A 21,987-nucleotide genomic window follows, 5' to 3' on the forward strand; every position below is an offset into this window, starting at 1 on the left:
CCCATTAATATTTATTTCACACTTCTTACGTTTAATTTCTCTTACAGGTTGTTACAAATTTCTTCTTTCAATGGTAAAATGAACGCACTAAATGAAGTTAACAAAGTAATAACCAGTGTGTCATATTATACCCATCGGCATGGTAATCCTGAAGAGGAAGAATGGCTCACAGCTGAAAGAATGGCAGTAAGTTCTCCTCTTCATCATAATTCACTGAATAGGTTCTCTTCCTTCTTATCACTTAAACTGTAGAAGGAGCAGTATACGATGGATCTTGTACAGTACTTGTTTTCATATGTCATGTTGTAAACAGTAGGTATTGCATCATAGTAATAAGTCATTTTAATATCTTTCTGTGAAAAATGCTGTATTTGTTTCAAAGCTTCTGTTAAGAAATATTTTCAGTGCTGCTAAAAACATGCTCTAAAAAGGGATCCTCGAATAGCATGTTTTTTATATAGGGTTTAAAAAGGAAAAAAAAAAGATGAAACAGGTGTTATTTATTTGAAACTTCAGTGACACTGTACCTAAACATTGAATGTTCATTTAAATAAGAGTGTAGTCCACTTTTTATGCTTCAAATTATTTTCTTCTACTCAGAATTCTGAATGATTACACTCCTTTCCACCTTTCAGAAGCTGAAGTGTGTGGAAAAGTAAAATGTTCATCTGTATTCCTTTGTACAGAAAGTTCTAGACATCACATTTTGTGATTTTATTTAACATTCACAAACTTTGGATACTGTTCTATGCTTGAAAGCATATGTGACTAACAAATAACATGAGCATGTATAAAGTTAGAACAGTTTTGCTCTTTTCATCTTTGCAGAAGAACTTATTTTTGTTATTTTTGCACTATTCTGCCTCAGCATTGTAAATAGCTAATGGTTTATAATCTGCAGAAGGACTGCTGGCAGAATGGAATCATTGCTAAATTTGACCTTTTCAAGCAACAGGGAGAAATAGCTCTTTTCTTATGCACTCTTTATAGTTTGGCATCTCAGACAAGACCTCTGTTTTTAAATGAAAGTATCTAGGTTTATATATTTTGCAAGACTAGATCGAACATTTTAAGTCTGTAATGAAGGACACTGCATTGGACAGTTTGCTGTGTATGTTTTTCTTTTTTGATGCTCAAAGTGCACACAGCTTTGTTTCAGTTGGAACAAAAAAATAAGTGTATGAAGCTATTTTCAGTCAATGACACCACTGAAAAAAATTGTATCTACTCAAATAGTTTGAATATTTGCCTCTAATTCAATTAGAAGCATTAAAAAAAATGCAAGTGGAAATACATAAATAATCTAAGCTTTTTACACATCAGTCTTTGCTTATGCCCTTCTTGTGTGCTATAGTATAGGGCATAAAAAAGCTAAAAGTGTCTTAAAATGGTTTTGATATTTAATGATTTTGAATCGGAAAAGTTTTGTTCCTTGAATAGAAGACGTAACTATTCTTCCTATTGGCTTTTTGTTTGAATTTGTCTGAACTTTTTTTATGCTTAGAGTTCATGATTTTAATATGCCAGGAAAAAATATCTTCCTTAAGGTATCACAATGTTGGGCACGTTGGATTACTTAAAACACTGATATTTTTAAAAGAGGAAGTTAGAGATAAATACCTTCCTCTTGTTCTTAATCTTTCTAGCTTCTCACAATTAGAATATTATATATAAAAACAATCCTTAACAGTCTGATTTATTATTATTTTTTAATTTGCTTAAATACTGATAGCACTTCAGTAATTTGAGATGGCATTACTTTCTTTTTATATTCAGGAATGGATCCAGCAGAATAATATTTTATCAATTGTGTTGAGAGATAGTCTTCATCAACCTCAGTATGTAGAGAAGTTAGAGAAGATTCTTCGTTTTGTCATCAAAGAGAAAGCCCTCACTTTGCAGGATCTTGACAACATTTGGGCTGCACAGGTAAAGAATTAAGCTGCTAGTCTGCTTCTGAGCAAGAAGGAGCTTATTCTATGTCATGTACTGAGAAGAGGAAGACTTGTGCTTCTTATGATTGGTACCAGACAAAGCTGAAGAAAAATCTGAAATCAAGTGATGGTCTTTTTCAGGATTCTGTATCTGAGAATTGTCTTCTCAAATGTGGTCAGTAAAAAAGATCAAGTATCTATGTATACAAAGTCTTAAAGAACAGCATCCCCTGGCAATCTGCTTTTAAGGGCTTAAGGGTCCACAAGAGCTGGTTACTTCTCAAGAACCACCTTATAAAATCACAGGAGCAAGCAATTCTGGTGTATCATAAGTCAAGTAAGCCGGGTGGGAGACCATCTTGGCTGAGTAGGGAACTCCTTTTGGAACTCAAGCAGTGAAAGAAAGCATGTGGTCTCTCTAAGGTCACACAGGAAGATTACAGAGCTGCAGTTTGCATTTACAGAAGAAAACACAAAGGTCAAAGCTCAACTAGAGTTAAAACTGTCCAGTGATGTTTCAGATAACACCAAAGCTTTTTAAAAGTATGGTAATAGCAGGAGGAGGTCTAAAGAAAATAGTGGAACATTACTGGATAATGCTGGTCACTCTCCAGATGGGGCTGCACCTACACAGTGTTCTGTGTAGTTCTGGGCTCAACAACTTAAAAACTTAAGTGTTAAGATACTTGACTGTGTCCAGGGGAGGACAACAAAACTGGTAAAAGGGCTGGAGGGCGTGTCCTGTGAGGAGAGGCTGAGGACACTGGGTTTGATAAGCTTGGAGAAGAGGAGGTTTTGGGGTAACCTCATTGCTCTCCACAACATTGTGATGAGAGGAAATGAAGAGGGAGGTGCTCATCTTTTCTCTTTGGTATCTAAGTGACAGTTTGCATGGGTATGGGGCAAAGGTACATCAGGGGAGGTTCAGACTAGACATTAGGAAAACCTTTCTTACAGTGAGAGTGGTCAAACATTGGAACCTGCTACCTAGTGAGGTGGTTGATGCCCCATGCCTGTCCGTGTTTGAGGCATTTGGATGAGGCCCTTAATGATACGTTTTAACTTTGGGTCAGCCCTGAAATACTCTGACAGTAGGACTCGGTCTTTGTAGGTCTGCTTCAGCTAAAACTAATTTATTCTATGATTCAACTTTATTCTGTGATCCAACGTTATTGTTGGTAAGTCTTCAGGAAACACCAAAGTTGAGCAAAGTCTGAATTATGAAAAAAAAAAAAAAAAAAAAGATTATGATGTAATGTTTTAAAATACAGTAAAAATATAGATTGTTATTCTCTAAATTTGCTACAGTTGTTTCACGTGTTTGTTTTTGTTGTTTTTTTTTTTTTTACTCACTTTTTTTTTTTTTCCTGAGCAGGGAGCTATTAATGAGGCTTACAATAATGACTGTTCTGGAAATTGTTTAACAGCAAATGCTTTCATTTGTAATTTTTTGAATATTCACTTGATTACTTAAATGATCAGTGAAAATTGGCTTTCTAGTCTTGGGCTGCATGAGTTAGATCCCATAAAGGGCAGTTGAAGAGACATAATGATTATTAAATATTGAGTATACAGAAAATACACAGAAAATGAAGGGTAGTTTTAGGATAGAAATAAGCGTGAGAGCACATATCCTTGTTCATAAATAATTGGTAGTAAAACTGTTAACGTAATTGTACAAGCCCTTTAGTCAGGTCAAGTGTGGGAAGGCTAAATCCTGTTTTCAAGATAGAGGGCTAACACAGCAATTGGGTACTACTATACCCCCTGTTAATATGTGTTTACAGTCTTCTGAACTTTAACAGTTTGACTTAAACAGATTATAGGTGTCCATATTCAGGCACCCCCTGTCCAGGTTTGTTTAAAGCACTTGGGACTGCAGGCAGTGTAGTGGCAGCTTGACTTGACATCTCTGATGTTTCAACTTCATAATCTCTAGACTTCAGTTCCAGCACGATAGTAACTACATAGGCTGAAACTTGAGACTTTTTTTTTTTTCCTACTTATCCTCAAATATCATGTCAAAAAAAATACATCTTGTAACTCAAAGCAATCACGGATCACTTGAATTAAGGTGATCATACTGTTTGGTTTCCAGATTGTCTGTGTAAGAAATCTGGGCAGTGGGGAAAGATTTAGAGAAGTAATTATGCTACTTGTAGGCTTGTGTTAGCTATATTAGAGCCTCACCTTCTATAGGACAAAGTAACCAAAATTTGGGCAGAGGGAATCCTAGTCAGTTAAGTATATTACTCAGAGGCCCTGAAAACAGGAACTTGTGGATAAGTTAAAGCTACTTCTGCTGTTCCAGAAATGTATGAACAAGTGGTGCAACCCTTAAAAGACAGGGATAGCCCACCGCAACAGTTAGAAAATAAGTATAGGAATAAATCTTCCATGCTTTCAAATCTGCTTTACTCTGCTCACTTTTTTTCTTGCTTTCAGTTAGATTGTTGCCACGGTGCAGTTGCAGGTTTGTTCTGTGTTTTTGCATTTCTTTTTTTTTCCATTGAAAATTGGATTCAGTAGGCCTTACTTGGGTAGATGTTTTCACTGTGGCTTTAGCCATGAAATTAAAACAGACTTTAAAAAAAAAAAAAAAAAAAAAAAAGGGGGGGGGACGGGGGGGAGGGTCTGGGTTAAGAATAGCCAAGTCTGCTAATATAGAATTTTTTTTTCCATGTTCACTACTTCGCATGTTTAGTAGTTTTTAGTAGTTCTTATTACATGATTGCCTCTAAGAGCAGCTGGAGCATGAAATTCGGTAGCGGGAGTTGATTTACTGTGTAGCTTTATATAACAGGCAGGCTATTTTAGCTCTGACTCAGTGCAGTACTGATGTGGTTTTGCTTTCAGACTGGAGCCATTATGTTTTTGCCTGGGTTTAGAGGGTGAGCATGCACAAATTTACAGTTAATGATACAGTAGTGCCCTGAGAATCTCAATATACAACTGGAATAAAAATAAGTAGTCCATGAGAAGTAATAAAAATATGCTACTTTTGGCCTTAGAAGGCAACATAAGCTTTAAGTTTTACCAGTCTTACGAAGACAGTGTTTACAAAATACAAATATGTTTGATTCAAGGAATAATGTTGAAGTCTCTAAAGGCAAGAATTAAGTTGCAACCTGTTGAGTTACAGGAGTTCATCCAAATGGACAAGAAACAAAATCGCAAAGATTAGTGTTGAGATTTTATTACTTACATTCTAGAGCATTTAACTGGAACTCTAAATGGGCTTCCCTGTTTCCATACAGTAAGCTCACAGTTCACACACCAGGTTTTGTATCTCCTCTTGCTGTGTTGTGCAGCTCAGTACATGCTTCTCCTTTCATATGTTACACTAGAGATGTTTTTTCTGTCCTGTACGCTCTCAGTTTTTCTTTCTATCCAGAAAATGGACTGCTAAGACAATAAAAATAGGAGATGTTTTGCAAAATTGAGTGGTATAATTGGTTTAGTAATTCTTTCTCTCATAATCTGACTGATAACATGAAAATGAATGTTGCTACTTGTTTTTTTTTTTTGTTTGTTTGTTTTTTTGTTTTTTAGTAAATTTAGGGCCCACAATTAAGAATTCTACAGTACGTAAGCGGCTGTTTTTGTTGTTTTTAAGTGAACTACTGATGCGAGCTTTTAGAAGGAAATTATTTCCAAAACTGCTCAAGCATGTATTTTTAATACTGTAAAAGATTAATTACATCAGAGATTTTTTTTTGTGTCTTGCATATTTTATTCTACACTTGGAGGAAATTTTTCTATAGTAGAGCAGCTACTGATACATATAGTCCAAAACTGTTGTTTTTCATGATTGTAGATTTAAGATGTGCTATCCTGCTGGGAATTATAGGAAGGAAATGTTCTTCTCACCCAGAGTCAAAATTCAGTTAGCTGTTTTTTCTGTATTGTCTTGCTTCTTAAATGTCAAAATTGTGATATAGGCCAACCTAATATAAAATATTATCTAGTATATAACTCGACTTTGCCATTAGTTGTTCGGTTGATAGATTTTATAAGGTTATAAGCTGCTGTTGGCTAACAAGTTGTTCATGAATCTGCTAGCACAAAAGAAATATTTTAGCCTAAGAAATCATGTGGAAATATGTGGAAATACTGAAAATGCAGCTTAAATGAAATGCAGTGAAATTTCATCGAAAGTAGATTTTGAGTCCTTTCCTTTAAAAAAAAAAAAAAAAAAGAAAGAGAGAAAATACCGATTTGTAAATTTAAATGCTGGTGTAGACTTCATTTTACCATCCCAGATTTAAAAAATAAATATTGTGACTGCAGTAGTCATAATTCTAAATAAATACTTGTGTACATGCACAATGCACACACTTTTTGAATAGTTACACATACAAGGCAAACTTAAATAATATGATTTCCCAGTGAAATAGATACCAGTTTGACGCTGCTCCCACAACATCAGCTACTATTGCTGAGCACTTCAGACAGCCTTCTTGTAAAACCAATAGAGGATGTCATACTACTTGAGTTAATATTGATTGTTACAAACGTTGGTCAATTCTTTTTGTCTTCTTGACAGGCAGGAAAACATGAAGCCATTGTAAAGAATGTACATGACCTCCTGGCAAAATTAGCTTGGGATTTCTCTCCTGAACAGCTTGATCATCTGTTCGATTGTTTTAAGGTAATTATGCATGTTTTGACTATACTCAGGAAATGGATTGTGAAGTTGGCTACAGATTTGTGACTCTTTCAACATGTTCTTTATGTGGGCAGTTTTCTTGTGTTAAAAGGCTTTTCTGTAGATAGCAACAATTTGTAATGTCTACTGTTGAAACTGCTAGATTGTGTTACACTTTATTGAGCATCCACTGTGAGATTTTGTTTACTTCTTGTCTAAAGCAAAGGTTCATTATGCTAGTTTAATTGATGACCACTTCTGGCTAATGCACATACATGCTGAGGACTGTAGGATTGCTAAATGTCACTTCAATGCTATGCATATTGACCTTTTCAAATAAATTACTTACATTTAATACCGTATTGTGTTCATTCGAAATTATTAATTGTTGGTGGTTTGATAAATAATGTTTTTATCTTAGCGTTAGAGTACCTTTCATGAAATTTATCAGTTATTGCTACTTACCGTCTTCAAGTAGAGGAGGAAGTGAGGGACTCCTTTCCCCACTTCATCTTTATCATGTAATAATTTTGCCCTGGTTAACATACACATAGGAGGAAACAGTCTCAGGAAGATAAAGTAAAATGTTTATAAACATAGAATGACTCGATTGTAGCCATTACACAAAACAACTTGTTTCTGAAAGATTGTGTTATTCACTGGCTTTTTGTGTATGCTAACATTTACATTTTTAGCTTCTAGTAGTAGTCATATGGACTGTTCTCCTGTTGCACTTTCAGGAGGTGAGAAAATGCAAGCGAGCTTTGTAGACTCAGTTTTCTGTTTTTAGATAAATGCCTGACAGTAACATTTTGGCTTTCATGCAATTTGTGCTCCAATTAATGGGTGACTTCTGATTTAGTAAATACGAGCGGAATGCTCCATAATTTAGATATTGACATAAATGCTCAGAAGTTTTATGGGTAAGCCATCATGTCTGACTCAGAGATGGATATGAAGCAATGTTATATTGATAACTCACTCAGAAAAAAGGTTAACTTGATAGAGAGAGCATTTGTTTCTGTCAGATTCAGAGGCACCAGTAATACTGCATTTTTACTCATTTAGTGATTGTAAGTTAATTAGGAGTGTTTTAAGTATAAGCACAGGAGATTTGAGAAAGCATTTGTAAGAAACAGCTGAGTCCAGTATGTTTTGACTACTTGTGAACTGGTCAGTGTTGTTGTTAACTTTTACAAGCATATCTGTGGTGTTTATATAAAGATTCTTAATTTCTAAGTCTCAAAGTTAAATACATTTTAACTGTAAATGCTAGAACTGTTCAGTTTTGACTTAGGTATTTCTGTAATGTGGTATTTTTAATGAAAAAATGTGAATGCTATTTATATTTTTACATCATTTTTAATTGTTCATGTTACAGCATGTGAGATTAAAAAAGCGTAACTTTGATATTGAATAAAATCTTTCTTTAGGCAAGTTGGACAAATGCAAGCAAGAAACAGCGTGAGAAGCTACTTGAGTTAATCCGTCGTCTTGCAGAGGATGACAAGGATGGTGTGATGGCGCACAAAGTGCTGAACCTTTTATGGAATTTGGCTCATAGTGACGATGTACCAGTTGATATCATGGACCAGGCTCTTAGTGCCCATATTAAAATCTTAGATTACAGCTGTTCACAGGTGTGTAATCTGGTATGATTCTGTTCTGAAATCAGGCACTAAAAGTCCTCCCCATTCCCCCTCCGTCCCTCTGCCCCCCACCCCCAAAAAAAAAATGTAAGGGTGTTGGTAATACAGCAAAAGTCATCCAGAATATTTAATTCATCATGCTTAAAAATGAATCTATTATACAACTTTACAGCCATTGGCAGGTTTTGTTTTGTAGTTGAGAAACTGCTCCTCCTGGTTTCTTGATATTTTATAGCAGTTTAGTCTAACCAATTAGTAGAAGTATTTGAAAGGAGAAAAGGCAAATTAATTTAAGATGGATGATCCTATCTAACTGTAGTTTCTCTTGAATATGTACTGAATTCTTCAGTGGTTGTTGCAGGAATAGTTTGTATCACACTGATGGCTTCTGCTAGGATGCAGTGCTGTTCAGATAATCTTAAGAATGAATGCTTGAGAACTAAGCTGGTCTAGTAGTTGTGTGGCTTTGTATGTTCTGTTCTGTTGTGGAAGCAAATAAAGTAGGGGAATGATTATTGTTTCTGAAATATACTTGATTGTGAACACTTGTTCTTTAAGGATCGAGATACACAAAAGATCCAGTGGATAGATCGTTTTATAGAAGAGCTTCGCACAAATGACAAATGGGTCATTCCTGCACTGAAACAAATTAGAGAAATTTGCAGTTTGTTTGGTGAAGCACCACAGAATATGAGGTAAGAATGGAATGCAAATACCGTGTTGTCTCTTATAAGTTGAGAGAATTGGAACAAAGCATTTTTTTGCTTTTTTCTTTTTTTAATTTTAAGTGAGAGGCAGGGAGACCTTAGTTAAATCATTACATGTGTTTGAAGATGTTCTTTTGTGTTTTAATGTGTATAGACCACATCTAAAAATTAAAATACATAGTGTTTTGTAAGAGAGCATTGACATGAACTCTTCTTCTGAAACATGCTTTTACTTGTTTTTAGAAGAATAGTAGTCTGATTTGCAGATATTTGCAGAGAATCTGGATTTGTTTTCTGTTACCTATGGGCTTCAGTGCTTAACAGTGAAATTAGATTACGAAGTATAAATAAAATATATCGTGTATAATTAAAAATATATATATGAAAAGCCAAAAAAGGACTTGTTCAATGAAACCAAGTTTCTAGATTTTAAGTATTTTCTCACTACAGAAATTGTTTGCCAAAAAAATTTTGTATCTGCATGAGAAATTTTACAAACTTTAGGAAACTGTTGTTTATTTATCAGTGCTATACAATTGCTTTGTTTTCATTCCTGTAAGCAAGTAAACTATTCAAATCGACATTGCTGTTAAAGTCTGCTTACAAGATCTAAGCAGGGAAAGTTGAAGAAAACAAACCTTCAGTTTGCCCAACACTACCTTCTTACTGATACTGGTTGAAGTAGCTGTGATGTTGCATTTCTGGCTCTTGGAGGCTTCTTTATTAATTTAGTTTGCAACATATTTCTCAGTTTTCATGACACTTTAATCCATTACAATTTTTCATTAATGATTGCTTGTGGTTTTTGCAGCAAGGTCACAAAGATACTAATTTTATTAGCACATGTGTCTGTTTTCTGTGTATTAGTTCTTAACTTTTACAGGCTCTAAGATCTAGGGGAATGTAGCTACCTGGTTACTTGTGGTACTTGTTCCAGTTGGACACTTCTTAGCATAGTGCCTGAACAAAAAAGTTTTGCTTTCAATTCTTGAAGCAGAGCTCATTCAAGGCACTGATTGGGTTTCTGCTCTGAACTAATCTTGGAAGGAACCTAGGTTTTGTGTTTTGTTTTGTTTTGTTTTTTTAGACTACAGAAATTTAATTTTGTTGTAAGGTAAGCATATGTACAGTTGGATGGCTTGAATCTCTCCCTACTTCTGGTCAGATCGTCTCTTCCATTTGTCAAACTTCATTGATATCTGCATTGCAGTATGTGGTAATACGTCAGTTTTATGCAGAATTTGAAAACACATGAAGTAGGAAAGAAAACTTTGGATTAAAGGTTTTAAACAGGGAACTCTCATATGAAGAAGCATTTATTAGGAAGATGCATTTGAGGGAGTTCTTTAATCAGAAATTATTGTACAGGTGACAGGGACACCATAGTGAGTTAAAACATGATTTTGAAGTAATTAGTGACTTTCCAGTCCTCCAAGTTCCAGATAATTTGTAATATTGATACAGTTGGGAAACTGTAATGCATGCATCTCACACACATCAACTTAAAACCTAAATCTCTAATGTCCTCCTAGAATTTGGGTTGAAGATAGGTTGAAACAGTTGGTCATTGCGACAGTTGTCTTAAAATATCTCACAGAGCTTTCTGTGTGTGACATCAGTTCCATAATCCATATACTACTCTTTTGGGTGTTTAAATTCATTTGCAATTAAAAGTTTAGTCCAGAAGGAGTAAGGCTGTTGATGGTTGGCAAACATAAGTATAAATTACCTTCTGTCATTGGCACTGTAGAGATTCTTTTGGGGAGGAGGATCTAATTGTTGACAGGTATTTCTGAAGTTGAGCAAAGTGACAAATAGGTTATAAACGTTGCCAAAGCAACTATAACTTCCTGACCACAGGGAAACACTGTATGTTTTGGGAGTTTAGCTTAACTAGAATTGCAGTAGCATTAGAAAGTAGTTCTTGGATAGGTGCAAGGATACCAGTTAATGTTAAGAAATAGTCAGCTTCGTTACTCAGTGATTCTTAGGGTACAGAAAATTACCCATTTTTCTGTGTTGAAAAGGAGAATGTCTCCAGTAGACCACTCTCAAGTGCTTAGGCTTGACCTGTGTCTACCCTAGCAGTACAAGGTTGGTCTCCAAAATTACTTGCCTAGAAGAATTAACTGAACATTGATAGGACCTTCTGTAACAGTTTGAATTTTGTAACTGCTTTAAGACAATGATGAACTTAGTCTCAAGTAACTTTTTTTTTTTAACCTAAAAGAAGAATTTGCTGGTTTATGTCTCTGGACCTTTAGTGTCTGTTTTTAATGGTAGATAGCATTTACTGGCTTAATAGAAAATCCCTCGACTTTGAAAGCTGAGTCATACGCAGTATTATGCGAGGCAAGTTATATGGGATAAATCTTACTCCAAAAAAAAAAAATCCATTTAAATTAAGTTGGTTGGGTCTTTGGCTTTGTCACTGTGAATATTTTTTGTAGAAAATAAAGACAGTCTAATTACTGTATGTTCTTCTTAGCATTTCCAAAGTACTTTGGCATTCATTTCAAAATGATACCTTTTCTTCCTATACGTTGGCTTTTGCTATCCATTTAGCAGAATAGTAATGGAAAGACAGCAGTTTTGCCCTTAACATCCATTTTCCATGTTTCTCGGTTTATTAGTAAAGCAGTATATTATAATGGAAACATCATCAATTAGCCCAACCTTAGAGGCTTATGGAATGATTTTGTAGTTTTCTGTGGAATTCGCTTTAACTGTAGAAAGCAAACTTGAAAAGTCTTGTCAAATTAGTTTTTTTTTCTGTGCATTTGTACAGTCATCTTGCCTTTGACTCCATCCTAGCAGATGATTAAAATAACAGCTCACATGTTGCTCACACATACGATGCAACAACTCCTAGCTCGTAAGTCGAGTTCTTACAAGTACCGACTTTTTGAACTGGTTGCTAACCCAGGTGAATCCAGATGTCCAAATTTTCTGTTTGTGCATGTGATTGAGGGGTGTGAGGGGCAAAATGTGAAGTGTATCTTGGAAGATCTACTTAGTCTTCTACAGATGAAGCTTTCCCTTGGCTATATTTGGAGAGATGGATACAAATAGCTAATATTATGAGCGTATGAACCAAGCTATCGGCATCTAAATTCAACAAAATACACCTTGCTTATGCTCATTCCCTTAAGTGTTTCACCACCTGTCTTTCCGAAATTGTCAAAGTTCTTCGTTAATGTTACCTTTTGTCAATACATCTTTCTCTCTAGAGCTAGTGTCTCAGGTAGCCACTAAAACAGACATACAATCTTTTGCTGCTTTTACTGCTAGTTTATACTTAGATGGGGGGGCTGACAGAGTTGGAATGAAGTGTACTTGGAAAGTTGCTTATGGTGAAAACAAAAGACATTCTTTCTGTATATATGAAGTCCTGTATGTTTTCTGCCTTCATGCTTCTATGTATTTCGTTTTCTGTACTGCAGACTTCTGCTTTTTTTAACACAATTCGTGCTTTAAATGCCTCTTCCAAGCTGTTCTGGAAAACTCTGCATATTATGAAACGATCTTTTGAAGATGTCTCTGCTTAGCAGGCCATATTCTGTTGGTAGCAGATAACAAAATTACTGGATATCTGGGAAGAAAGTTGATGGCTTCTGTCTTTTAAACCCAACTTGACAGTGATCTTTGTTCTGATGAAGCAATTGAGCTGTTGTCATTACATCTACAGTGCAGCCTGGTTATCAGCTGCAAGATCATTAGCAGCTGATTATGGAACTAGGATTTCTTGCCTCCCCTACTGTTCTCATACTGCGTGGTGATATTGCCAAGTGTTGTAGCTCATGTGGTACCGAGACCAGGTTCCCCAGGAAGGATGAGAGTTCCTACCAGCAATCTAGTCAGCTAGCTCTGGAGTGTACTCTGAGAGTTGGAGGAAAGGAGAACAGTTCTGAAATCTCAAATATTTCTTCTGGGCAGGCTATTGGGAACAGCACTACAACAAATAGCTCCTTTTTCCCCCCTTTCTCTTAGAAGAGCCATGCAAATTTGCATTGGCTACGCAGCCAAGACGTGAGTGCCGTGATATAGAGGAGTTGAAGCATTTTAAGGTTACTCTGCAGGGGCGATGAGTAGTCCCACGTTCTAGAATTTGATAGTGCTCATGGCACGTGGGTGTTGTACTCAAGCTGTGTATTTGCTCTTGCAGTTTACTTTTGCAAACTAAATACGACTAATATCCTTGAAGAGTAGCATTTTGGTCAGATTTTTTATAGTAGACATAAATTATCATTTACTTGTGGTGTTTCTTTTGAACTTTCTTTTTTTGTTGTTTTTTTTTTTCTTATGCTATACGTTGCATGTAACTGACTTTTTGTCTGTACCAACTTTTTTAGATATTGTCAGGGAAGGAAAAAAACAATGTAGAGTTGTGCAGCGTTTTGAAGTACTGACAAATATAAGACTGTGAGCTTTCATTCTGAAAATGAACAGTTTTAGTTTGTTTAAATATTAAATTAAGAAAATAATATCGGATGTGGAGGAAACTGTGGTTATGCATATTGTAGCTGTACTACAGCTGAGAGTCTCCGTCTTTACTGTGCGGTTTGCAGGAAGGTATTTCTATTCCTGACTTGCTGCAGATATTCTGCCTCCGGTCTATTTAACTGCTCAGATTGCTTCGATACCTTTCATATGTACTACAACTGTATAATCCTCATTATGTAACTGCTTTTAATAACTGGTAAAAACCATTGATGCATCAGAAGAAAAATAAAAGCATTGTCAGAGACCTAGTATGCTTTTTATTTTAGATATTGTAGCAAAGTTTAGAACTTGCATTGAAGACATTAGTTTCTTGAATTAGCTTATGGACTGTTAGGTGCAAGACTTCTCTGTTTTTTCTTACAACACTTATATTTTAATTTCAGTCAAACTCAACGAAGTCCCCATGTGTTTTACCGACATGACTTAATCAATCAACTTCAGCACAATCATGCCCTAGTTACATTGGTTGCAGAAAATCTCTCTGCCTATATGGAAAGCATGAGGCAGTATGCTAAAGGTAAGTTATTAAATAAAAATGGGCCTCATAAATACTGTGTAAAAACTCCAGTTGAAAATAGAGTTGAAAGCCAATTCTCCTAATGAAATAACTGTTATTGTTTGTTCACTCAATTTTAGAGCATTTGTGGGTTTGATAGCATTTGTGGTGTCATACTGGTCAAGAAAAGCTTAAAATGCAAATGGTTTGTTGGTTCATGATTGAAAACCTGGTGGTCTACAGCACAACATGGGGAAGTGACTGCACAGGTTTATCTGTGAGTTGATAAGCATCATCTTGCCCTACTTAGATTAGGGTGGTGGTTTTTGTGGAAAGCCATAATAATAATCTTGAATATACTCCCACTCCTAGTTTTGAATTTTTGTAGGGTCCTTTGAGAAGTTTAATAAATTCTGTTTGAAGCCATTGTTTGGAAGTTGTCACAGAGAAGGACTTAAGACCACAGTGGTACCATTTTATTTTATTTTTTACCATGCAATTCTGTTTCTGTTTATCTGCTTTCTTACTGTGTTTGGTACCAACAATACTTGGGCAGCATATTGTGTTAGTATTTATATACTTCGGTTTAAACTCAGCCCTGCACTGATGAGTTTGCATTCTTATTCTTGAAGGAAGCTAGCTTTCTAGCTACTGAAGTAGGAGTAGGGAAATGAAGGAGAATGTTGGACAATAACTGTCCCTGTAACGCTGGACCAACAGTACTCTTATGTATTGAACTAAGCCAGCAAAACTGAGAGGAGGAAATTTACCCCCACGTGTGTACCTTGTTGACTGCAACCAAGGACCATTCTACCCTATTCATACACATGCATACCCTACATAGCAGCCTACCAACCTGTTAGTTACATCTCAAAAATGGCACTATAACACGTAGGAATTCAGTTCTGACTGTTTGGAGAGAACGGGATATGTGCATTTTGGAAAGTCTGTCTGTGTGGGGTTGTGTCTTCCTATGCATAGGTAAGTTGCCTACAAACCTTTAATTCTGTAATTCTTTTAATTTTGGAGTGCTTGATACAGATACCTAAAGTATTCTTTGAAATCTTGTTTTACGAGTGGTGCAATGTGAAAATGATAGTTTCATCCTGGTGTAGGTTAATGAGTACTACATTTAAGCTTAATCTGCATACCATAGCTATATTTTTTTGGATTCAGAGGTACATGGGAGGGTTTACCCTAATCTAAGTGTTTTCATTAATGATAACACCGTACTAATTAATATTTAAATGGTACTAAATGGTTTGTTGTGTTCTCAAGCAATAGTGTCTTAAGTTTAGTTTTGTCTGGGAAGGTACAAGAGTGTGTGTGCCTTGCTTCATGTAACTTCTATAAGCTATCGGAGTGCTGTTTAACTTTGCAAAAGTGATGCAAAAACACAATTCCATTTATAGTGAGCTTTGCATCTTAACTCTTTGGATAGCTCTCTTTTTCTTGGACTTCGGCCAGTGATGAAAATCTGGGGTTTGGCCTCAGGGTTTTAAAGGAAACACAATCAGCAACTTTCTAATGCATTTGTGTTTGTCCAAAAATACCCTACACATGCTATTCATATATAAACTGTTATTCATTGATTTCAATTAATTTTTAACTCAGAAGCCAAAAAGTCATTTTTGACGATATTTACCTATCAAATTGTCAATGACTTGAGCACAAAAATTAGGCTAATGTCTCGAATATTTTTTTTCTTAAGCAAAAAGCTTCATCCCATTCCCATATTCTCCCAGCTCCCCCTCCCCCCCACAAACATGCACAATGACTCAATAAAGCAGTAGTACAAACGTTTTTGGCACAGTAGAAATTAAAAATTTGCAAAGAGGATAACTTCAGTCTACTCGGAAATCAATTAAATTGTGCTTTCTTGAAATGAAGCTGCTGCAAAATTTCTTCCCTTTTATATCAGTGCAAAAACAAAGGAGCAATAGTGCAGCTTTTTTTTTCTTCCTTGGTACTTTGTTTGCCCTTTATTATGTATTACACCATCTACTAATCTTCTAGTTACTATACTAAGACAGTAATACATAATTCCTGCCTATACAACTTAGTTCAGGTTTTGTAGAATAAGTAGAGCAGAATACAGAGAAAACAGCATCAAATTTGCACTCGTCCCAATATTTCCACCCCTTCCTGGAGGAGGGGAGAAGATAATGGGAGGGGAGAAGATAACGGGAGGGATGGGAATGAATGAAAGGAGAAGGAAGTTTGTCGTGATTGTACAGACAGATGGTAAGAACCGGACAGCTGTAGAATCAAACTGAGGTGGTGAAAGTGAATGGGACAGAGGAAGAAGATTGAAGGCTAAAACCCAAACAGCCCAGGACAGAGAAATGCCATAGGAAAAAAAAAAAAAAAAAAACCAAAAAAAACTCCTGTTGCCCTCAGATCTTTTTGATCAACTCCAAAATCACTGTGTATTTTGTGAATTTTTTGTATTAGTTTTGAACTTGCAGTATTTTTATTTTATGAGGAAAAGGCTTCTATAACTATATTGTGTGAAGAAGACAACAGATGTTTCTATTCTGATATTCATCACATGTCATGGGATAGTGGAATTGAGTACACCCTCAGAAAGTTCATGGATAACACCAAGCTGAGTGGTGCAGTTGGTAAGATAGAAGAAGGGATGCCATCCAGAGGGACATGGATAGGCTTTAGAAGTGGGCTTATGTGAACCTCATGGACTTCAACAAGGCCAAGTGCAAGGACCTGTACCTGGGACAGGGCAACCCCCTGCTCTCCATACAGACTGGGGGATGAATGGTTTGAGAGCAGCCCTGCAGAGGATACCTGCGGATACTCAGAGATGAAAAATTGGATGTGAGCCAGCAGTGCCCGCTTGGAGACCAGAAAGCCAAGCCTATCCTGGGTCACATTAAAAGAAGCGTGGTCAGCAGGCTGAGGGAGGTGATTCTTCGATTGAGGGAGGAGTGTAGGTAGCAATCAGACAAGGGGTAATGGTTTTAAACTGAAAGAGGGTACGTTCAGATTAGATATAAGGAAGAAATTCTTCACTGTGAGGGTGGTGAGGTTCTGGAACACATTGTCCAGAGCAGCTCTGGATGCCCCATTCCTGGAAGTGTTCAAGGCCAGGTTGGATGGGGCTTTGGGCAGCCTGCTCTAGTAAGAGGTGGTCTTGCCTGTGGTGTGGGGTTGGACTAGGTCATCTTTAAAGGTCCCTTTCAACCCAAAACCATTCTGTGTTTCAGTGATTCTATGGTTTTCTATCATATCCCCTTCTATATTTATTTTGTTTGCCTTTTTAAGGTTAAAGAAGAATCTAATCCATGTATCAGAATTCTCCTGATTATTGGCACTCTACTTTCTATTGAACTCACTTCCACCCTATTCTTCAGAGTCCTCTGTGAGATTAGGTGACTGTTATTGCATCATAATCTTGAAAGAGGGTGTTCTTTTTAAAGTAACTATATATTTTTTTATGTGTCTGTCCTTACTTCATCTCCTTTTAATGTAGATATTTTCAGTTCTTCCTTTGCACTGGTTAAGAATGTCTTTGTGTGTATTTTAACAATACTGTTCAGATCTTGAGTTGATATAAATGGTAGAGTATCCTGAATTGTAAGTACTTTTAATTTTTTTTCCTTAACTTTGCAAACACCAGAATTGACATATAGTGTAATTTATTGAGTACAGTAAGTTAGATGTTCTTAATTTTACAGTTCTCTTAGGTTCTTGATTGTTTCTTGATTTCTTTTGCTGTTCAGCTCTTACCATCTTTGCAGATCATCTTTCAGTCCATTAAGTTCTAGACATAGTGTAGAAGCCTAAGGTGTAAAGCTTGCCACTTGTATTTTTCCTCCTTTCTGCTGCTTTTTTGTTCAGTGATAAGTTGTATCTTAGCTCATAGTTCCATCTTTTTGCCTATTGATCAAAGATCTTTTCAAATCTTGAGTGGATTGATAGCCAGTTCTCTTTCATCTTCTGTTTCCTAATGAAATTTAAAAGTCCAAATCTCTTAATGTAATCATTTAGAGAAATTTTGCCATATAATCTCTTATATGTGTTTATCACTAATTATACATTAACTTTCAACTATTTTTTGATCTGTAGTTTCTCTGGTCATTCATTTGTTCTTCTGCATAGAAAAAAAACCTTGAAGATCACGGTTGGGCTTGCTGTGAGATGCACTGCTAGAAAGTGAATAGGAGAGATATAGAAACAAGCTGAGACAGCGAATAGATTGAATTTTTGTAGTTCAGCATTTTCCAGAAATCTTAAGTACACTCAGATTGGCTTCGAACAGCTGACTGATCTTTAATACTTGAATTCTTCTATCACTGCCATTCTTGATACTTGTGTCTGTGAATTAACATATATTCCCCCCCCCCCCCCCCCAAAAAAAAAAAAAAAAGCCCAGACAGTTGGCCTCCACCCCCAAATAAAAATAAAATAACCACCAAAAAGCTACCCGACATTTGAAGGTGACTAGTTATATTTTCTCTGCAATTTACTGATCTGCCTTCATTGTTTCCTCTGTTGGTCCCACAGCATATTCTTCAAGTTCCCTACATCTAATAGTTAAGTACTGTTTGGTTTGCTAGTTTTATATACTTTCTTTAGGAATCTCTTTGTGATTGCCCCTTTATGCTGACTTCATTAAGATTAAGATTTAAATTTCTGAAGGATTTCTGGTGGCTATGTCTCCACTTTCCTAGACATTATCAATTAACTGCTAGTCTTCTGATTTGCCTTTTATAAAATATTTTAAACTAACATACTTTTTGTACGTAGAGTGCAGTATTTACAACAATTTTTTCCCCTTAATTTTGAAACACTTGGTGCACTTCAGTTGTTAGGCTTATATCAAGAAAGGAAATAAATACAATAGGAAATACTGATTTATTTTTCAGTTCTGAAGATCAATTTTATCATGAGTGGATGCTATCATGATACAGTCTCCCACAAGTGGGTCATCTTAGCTAAACGTAATCTGTATAACTCTTGCAAATAAGTAATACAGTAATAATTAGTTTATAACGGAGCTGTAATGCAACATGTCACGATGAAATACTTCCTACTAGTACATGTCAAGTACCAGAGTCCTGCTTATAATAGGAATACATAAGAAGGAAGTGTTTCCTGTTGTGAAGAATTCCAAAACACACAAAGGTGCAATGATGGCTAATTTATTGCTAGCAATTCTTATCTTAATTGCTGAACAAATGGAATATTTTTCTGAATTTGAATTTAATGGTTTTGAAAATCATTCCTCTGAAGAGGGGGGTTACTTTTGTATACAGTCATGTTTTAACAAATCCAGATGAGGATCCTCAAGCTCTGGAAATAAAACTAGTTCTCGATGTAGCTGTTCTCTTCTGTTTTCACGAGGAATTAAAGATCATTACATTAACAAGTTATTTGAGAGACACCTAGATTGTATCTCTTGGGGGGGTTAGAAATCACAATGTGTTTGTGTGAAACAAACAACTGTTTGCTAAACAGTATTATGCATAGATTTGACAAATTGCAGATAAGAGTTTGATTGATTGCCTTATTTTTATATTGCACAACATTTTCTGTTTCAAGCTTGTCAGTATTACAGGAATTTGTTTTTTTACTTGCAAGCTTGCAGTAAGTAAGCTTGTCATATACTTTATTCCTCTGTGTGTTATCATGTATATAGCTACTTAGAAAGGTGTTGAGGAGCTGGAGATGTGGGTTCCTCTGGGGAGAAGAAACCCTAGAAATGTAAAAACAAGTTATGGAGAAAGATGTTCTGTAATGAAATCAGAGCATCCTTAAAAAACAAACAAACAAACAAACAAAAAACAACAAAAACAAAAAAAAAATAGGATAATCTGAGTGATACGCTTGATATGCTTTTATTTTAACTGACTTACTTCCCAAAGAAAATGTGTTTAACTGAGGAAGAAGTAATTTGAATAAGTAGAATGAAGTTTCTTCATTATTCTGTAGTAGTTCCATTATACTGAATGATGAGCGCATGTATCTGTACATAAGTATTCGTGGATGTGATAAGAGCCCTCAGCAATCTTTGCCTATACCCATTTTAATTTAGAATGTAGTATTAACTGTTAGGAGGCTGCTGAAAATGATTTTCATAATCCTTCCTGAAAATTTATTGTCCCTTGGTATTAATTATGTTTTGGCTATCAGGTTTTCAAATCCATCCTGTCCTTTAGAGTCAGCATGTCTTCTCAGCGTGTATTGTCTAATAAAACTTCTTATATTTGCAGAGCATGGTGAATATGATCCACAAACTGTAAGACCAGGAAGCAGATACAGTCATGTGCAAGAAGTACAAGAACGACTTAATTTCTTAAGGTTAGTTTTGACTTGATCATTTTTTTTGACTTCTGTAGGAATAGCTTAAATACTTGAAAGAAAAAAAAGTCACACTAGATGTTTTTCTTAACTTTAAGCTGTTGTATTAACTTCTTTCAAAACTCGGATGCAAAAATGCACCAATTGAGTGGGTTTTGTTTTGCTTTTGTTTTTCCAGAAAGTTTCTGTGCTAGTATAGGAATAATCAGTTGAAGTTCATTAGCATCTGTGTAATCCGTAACTCTCATTCTGCCCTAAGATATCTATGGGCATTTTCTGTCTGTGTGCAGAACCCTACTGACTTGAATACAATGTGCACGAGGTTACAGCTACATGCATATTAGGATAACGTAGCTGAAATTGTGGAATGCTCCAAGTGAAGATATGCCCACATGTACTTACTTGAAGTACCACGTCAAATCTCAGTCCACGTTCATAAATAGATATGTACTGGTGTCATACACTGATACTAGGTTGTCAGCCTTAGAAAGCATTGGAAAAGATTCACACGCAAAAAAAAAAAAAAAAGGATGACTTTTTAATACTAGCTGTTTGAATAAAATAAAAAAGCAAAAGATCTCTGCTCACAACAGAGCTTCAGTATATTGATGCTATTCAGGTGCAGACTCAAAGCTTTTTCTTGCTTGGTTTTAACTTCGTTAAGACTAGTAAAAATATTTTTAAGAACTTTCATTATCCTTTGTTTTTCTTGAAGCACTCTTAGTGTTAACCTTCATAATGGAAGTTTTTAATAGTTCTTTAATAATAATTTACCACAAATCAAAAACTTACAACTAGATTTTTTTTCTTTTTAGTTTTGACTTATGCTTCTAGTTCTATTCTATAGAATTGATCCCTTATTTTGTGGTTTTGCTAAAGTGTAATTGTGAATGACTGCAGAAGTGATTTAATCTCTTACGTTGTGACCTGACTTCAGAATGAATTGTTTGCCTTAGGAGATGTGCATTTATATGTATTATTTATACAGTGCTTGGTATTTTAGTGTAAAACATTTTTTGCCTAATTTTATTCCTTTCTTGTTTGAAATATAATGTTCTGATGGCTACAAACTTTTACCAGGAAATCATGGGGCTAACTATGAGAGGACTGATGATGTAAATATAGTTTTCAGGACTGTACTTAGATGATTGTGTGTGTTCGTGGGTGTGTGTATATATACATATATAAAATGCATATTCAACTTTTTGCTTGTATTTCTTGCTGAATTGTAACTGTGGATGTCAACTAGACAGTGTTGTTAATTGTCTCTTTGTTTTGCTCAAGATTTTTATTGAAGGATGGTCAGCTGTGGCTCTGTGCCCCTCAGGCGAAGCAAATATGGAAGTGTTTAGCTGAAAATGCGGTTTATCTTTGTGATCGCGAAGCCTGTTTTAAATGGTATTCCAAACTAATGGGGGATGAACCAGACTTAGACCCTGACATTAATAAGGACTTCTTTGAAAATAATGTGCTTCAGCTGGATCCTTCCCTATTAACAGAAAATGGAATGAAATGTTTTGAACGTTTCTTCAAAGCTGTGAACTGTCGAGAAGGGAAGCTAGTAGCAAAGAGACGAGCCTATATGATGGATGATCTGGAATTAATAGGATTAGACTACCTTTGGAGGGTAAGTTAATGGGAGGAAATAGCTGAAAAGTTAACCATTAATTCCTTCTCAATTTTTTTTTTTTAATATTTTAAGAATATGTAATTTATTACTTATAGACTA

General features: G+C 35.6%; 1 protein-coding gene across 2 annotated transcripts in view; it reads left to right on the forward strand.

Moving 5' to 3' along the window:
* The window catches only part of USP9X (ubiquitin specific peptidase 9 X-linked), a 100,897-nt gene that overhangs the window by 36,458 nt on the left and 42,452 nt on the right, over positions 1 to 21,987 (forward strand). For both annotated transcript variants that reach the window (XM_084505698.1, XM_084505697.1), the window contains exons 9-16: positions 48 to 186; positions 1,777 to 1,929; positions 6,481 to 6,585; positions 8,016 to 8,222; positions 8,790 to 8,926; positions 13,825 to 13,958; positions 20,171 to 20,258; positions 21,543 to 21,885. In XM_084505698.1, coding sequence (XP_084361824.1) covers positions 48 to 186; positions 1,777 to 1,929; positions 6,481 to 6,585; positions 8,016 to 8,222; positions 8,790 to 8,926; positions 13,825 to 13,958; positions 20,171 to 20,258; positions 21,543 to 21,885 — 1,306 coding nt within the window. The remainder of the gene's footprint in view (positions 1 to 47; positions 187 to 1,776; positions 1,930 to 6,480; positions 6,586 to 8,015; positions 8,223 to 8,789; positions 8,927 to 13,824; positions 13,959 to 20,170; positions 20,259 to 21,542; positions 21,886 to 21,987) is intronic.

The sequence above is a fragment of the Aythya ferina genome (genome assembly GCF_964211825.1).
Source record: "Aythya ferina genome assembly, chromosome: 1".
Taxonomy (NCBI): domain Eukaryota; kingdom Metazoa; phylum Chordata; class Aves; order Anseriformes; family Anatidae; genus Aythya; species Aythya ferina.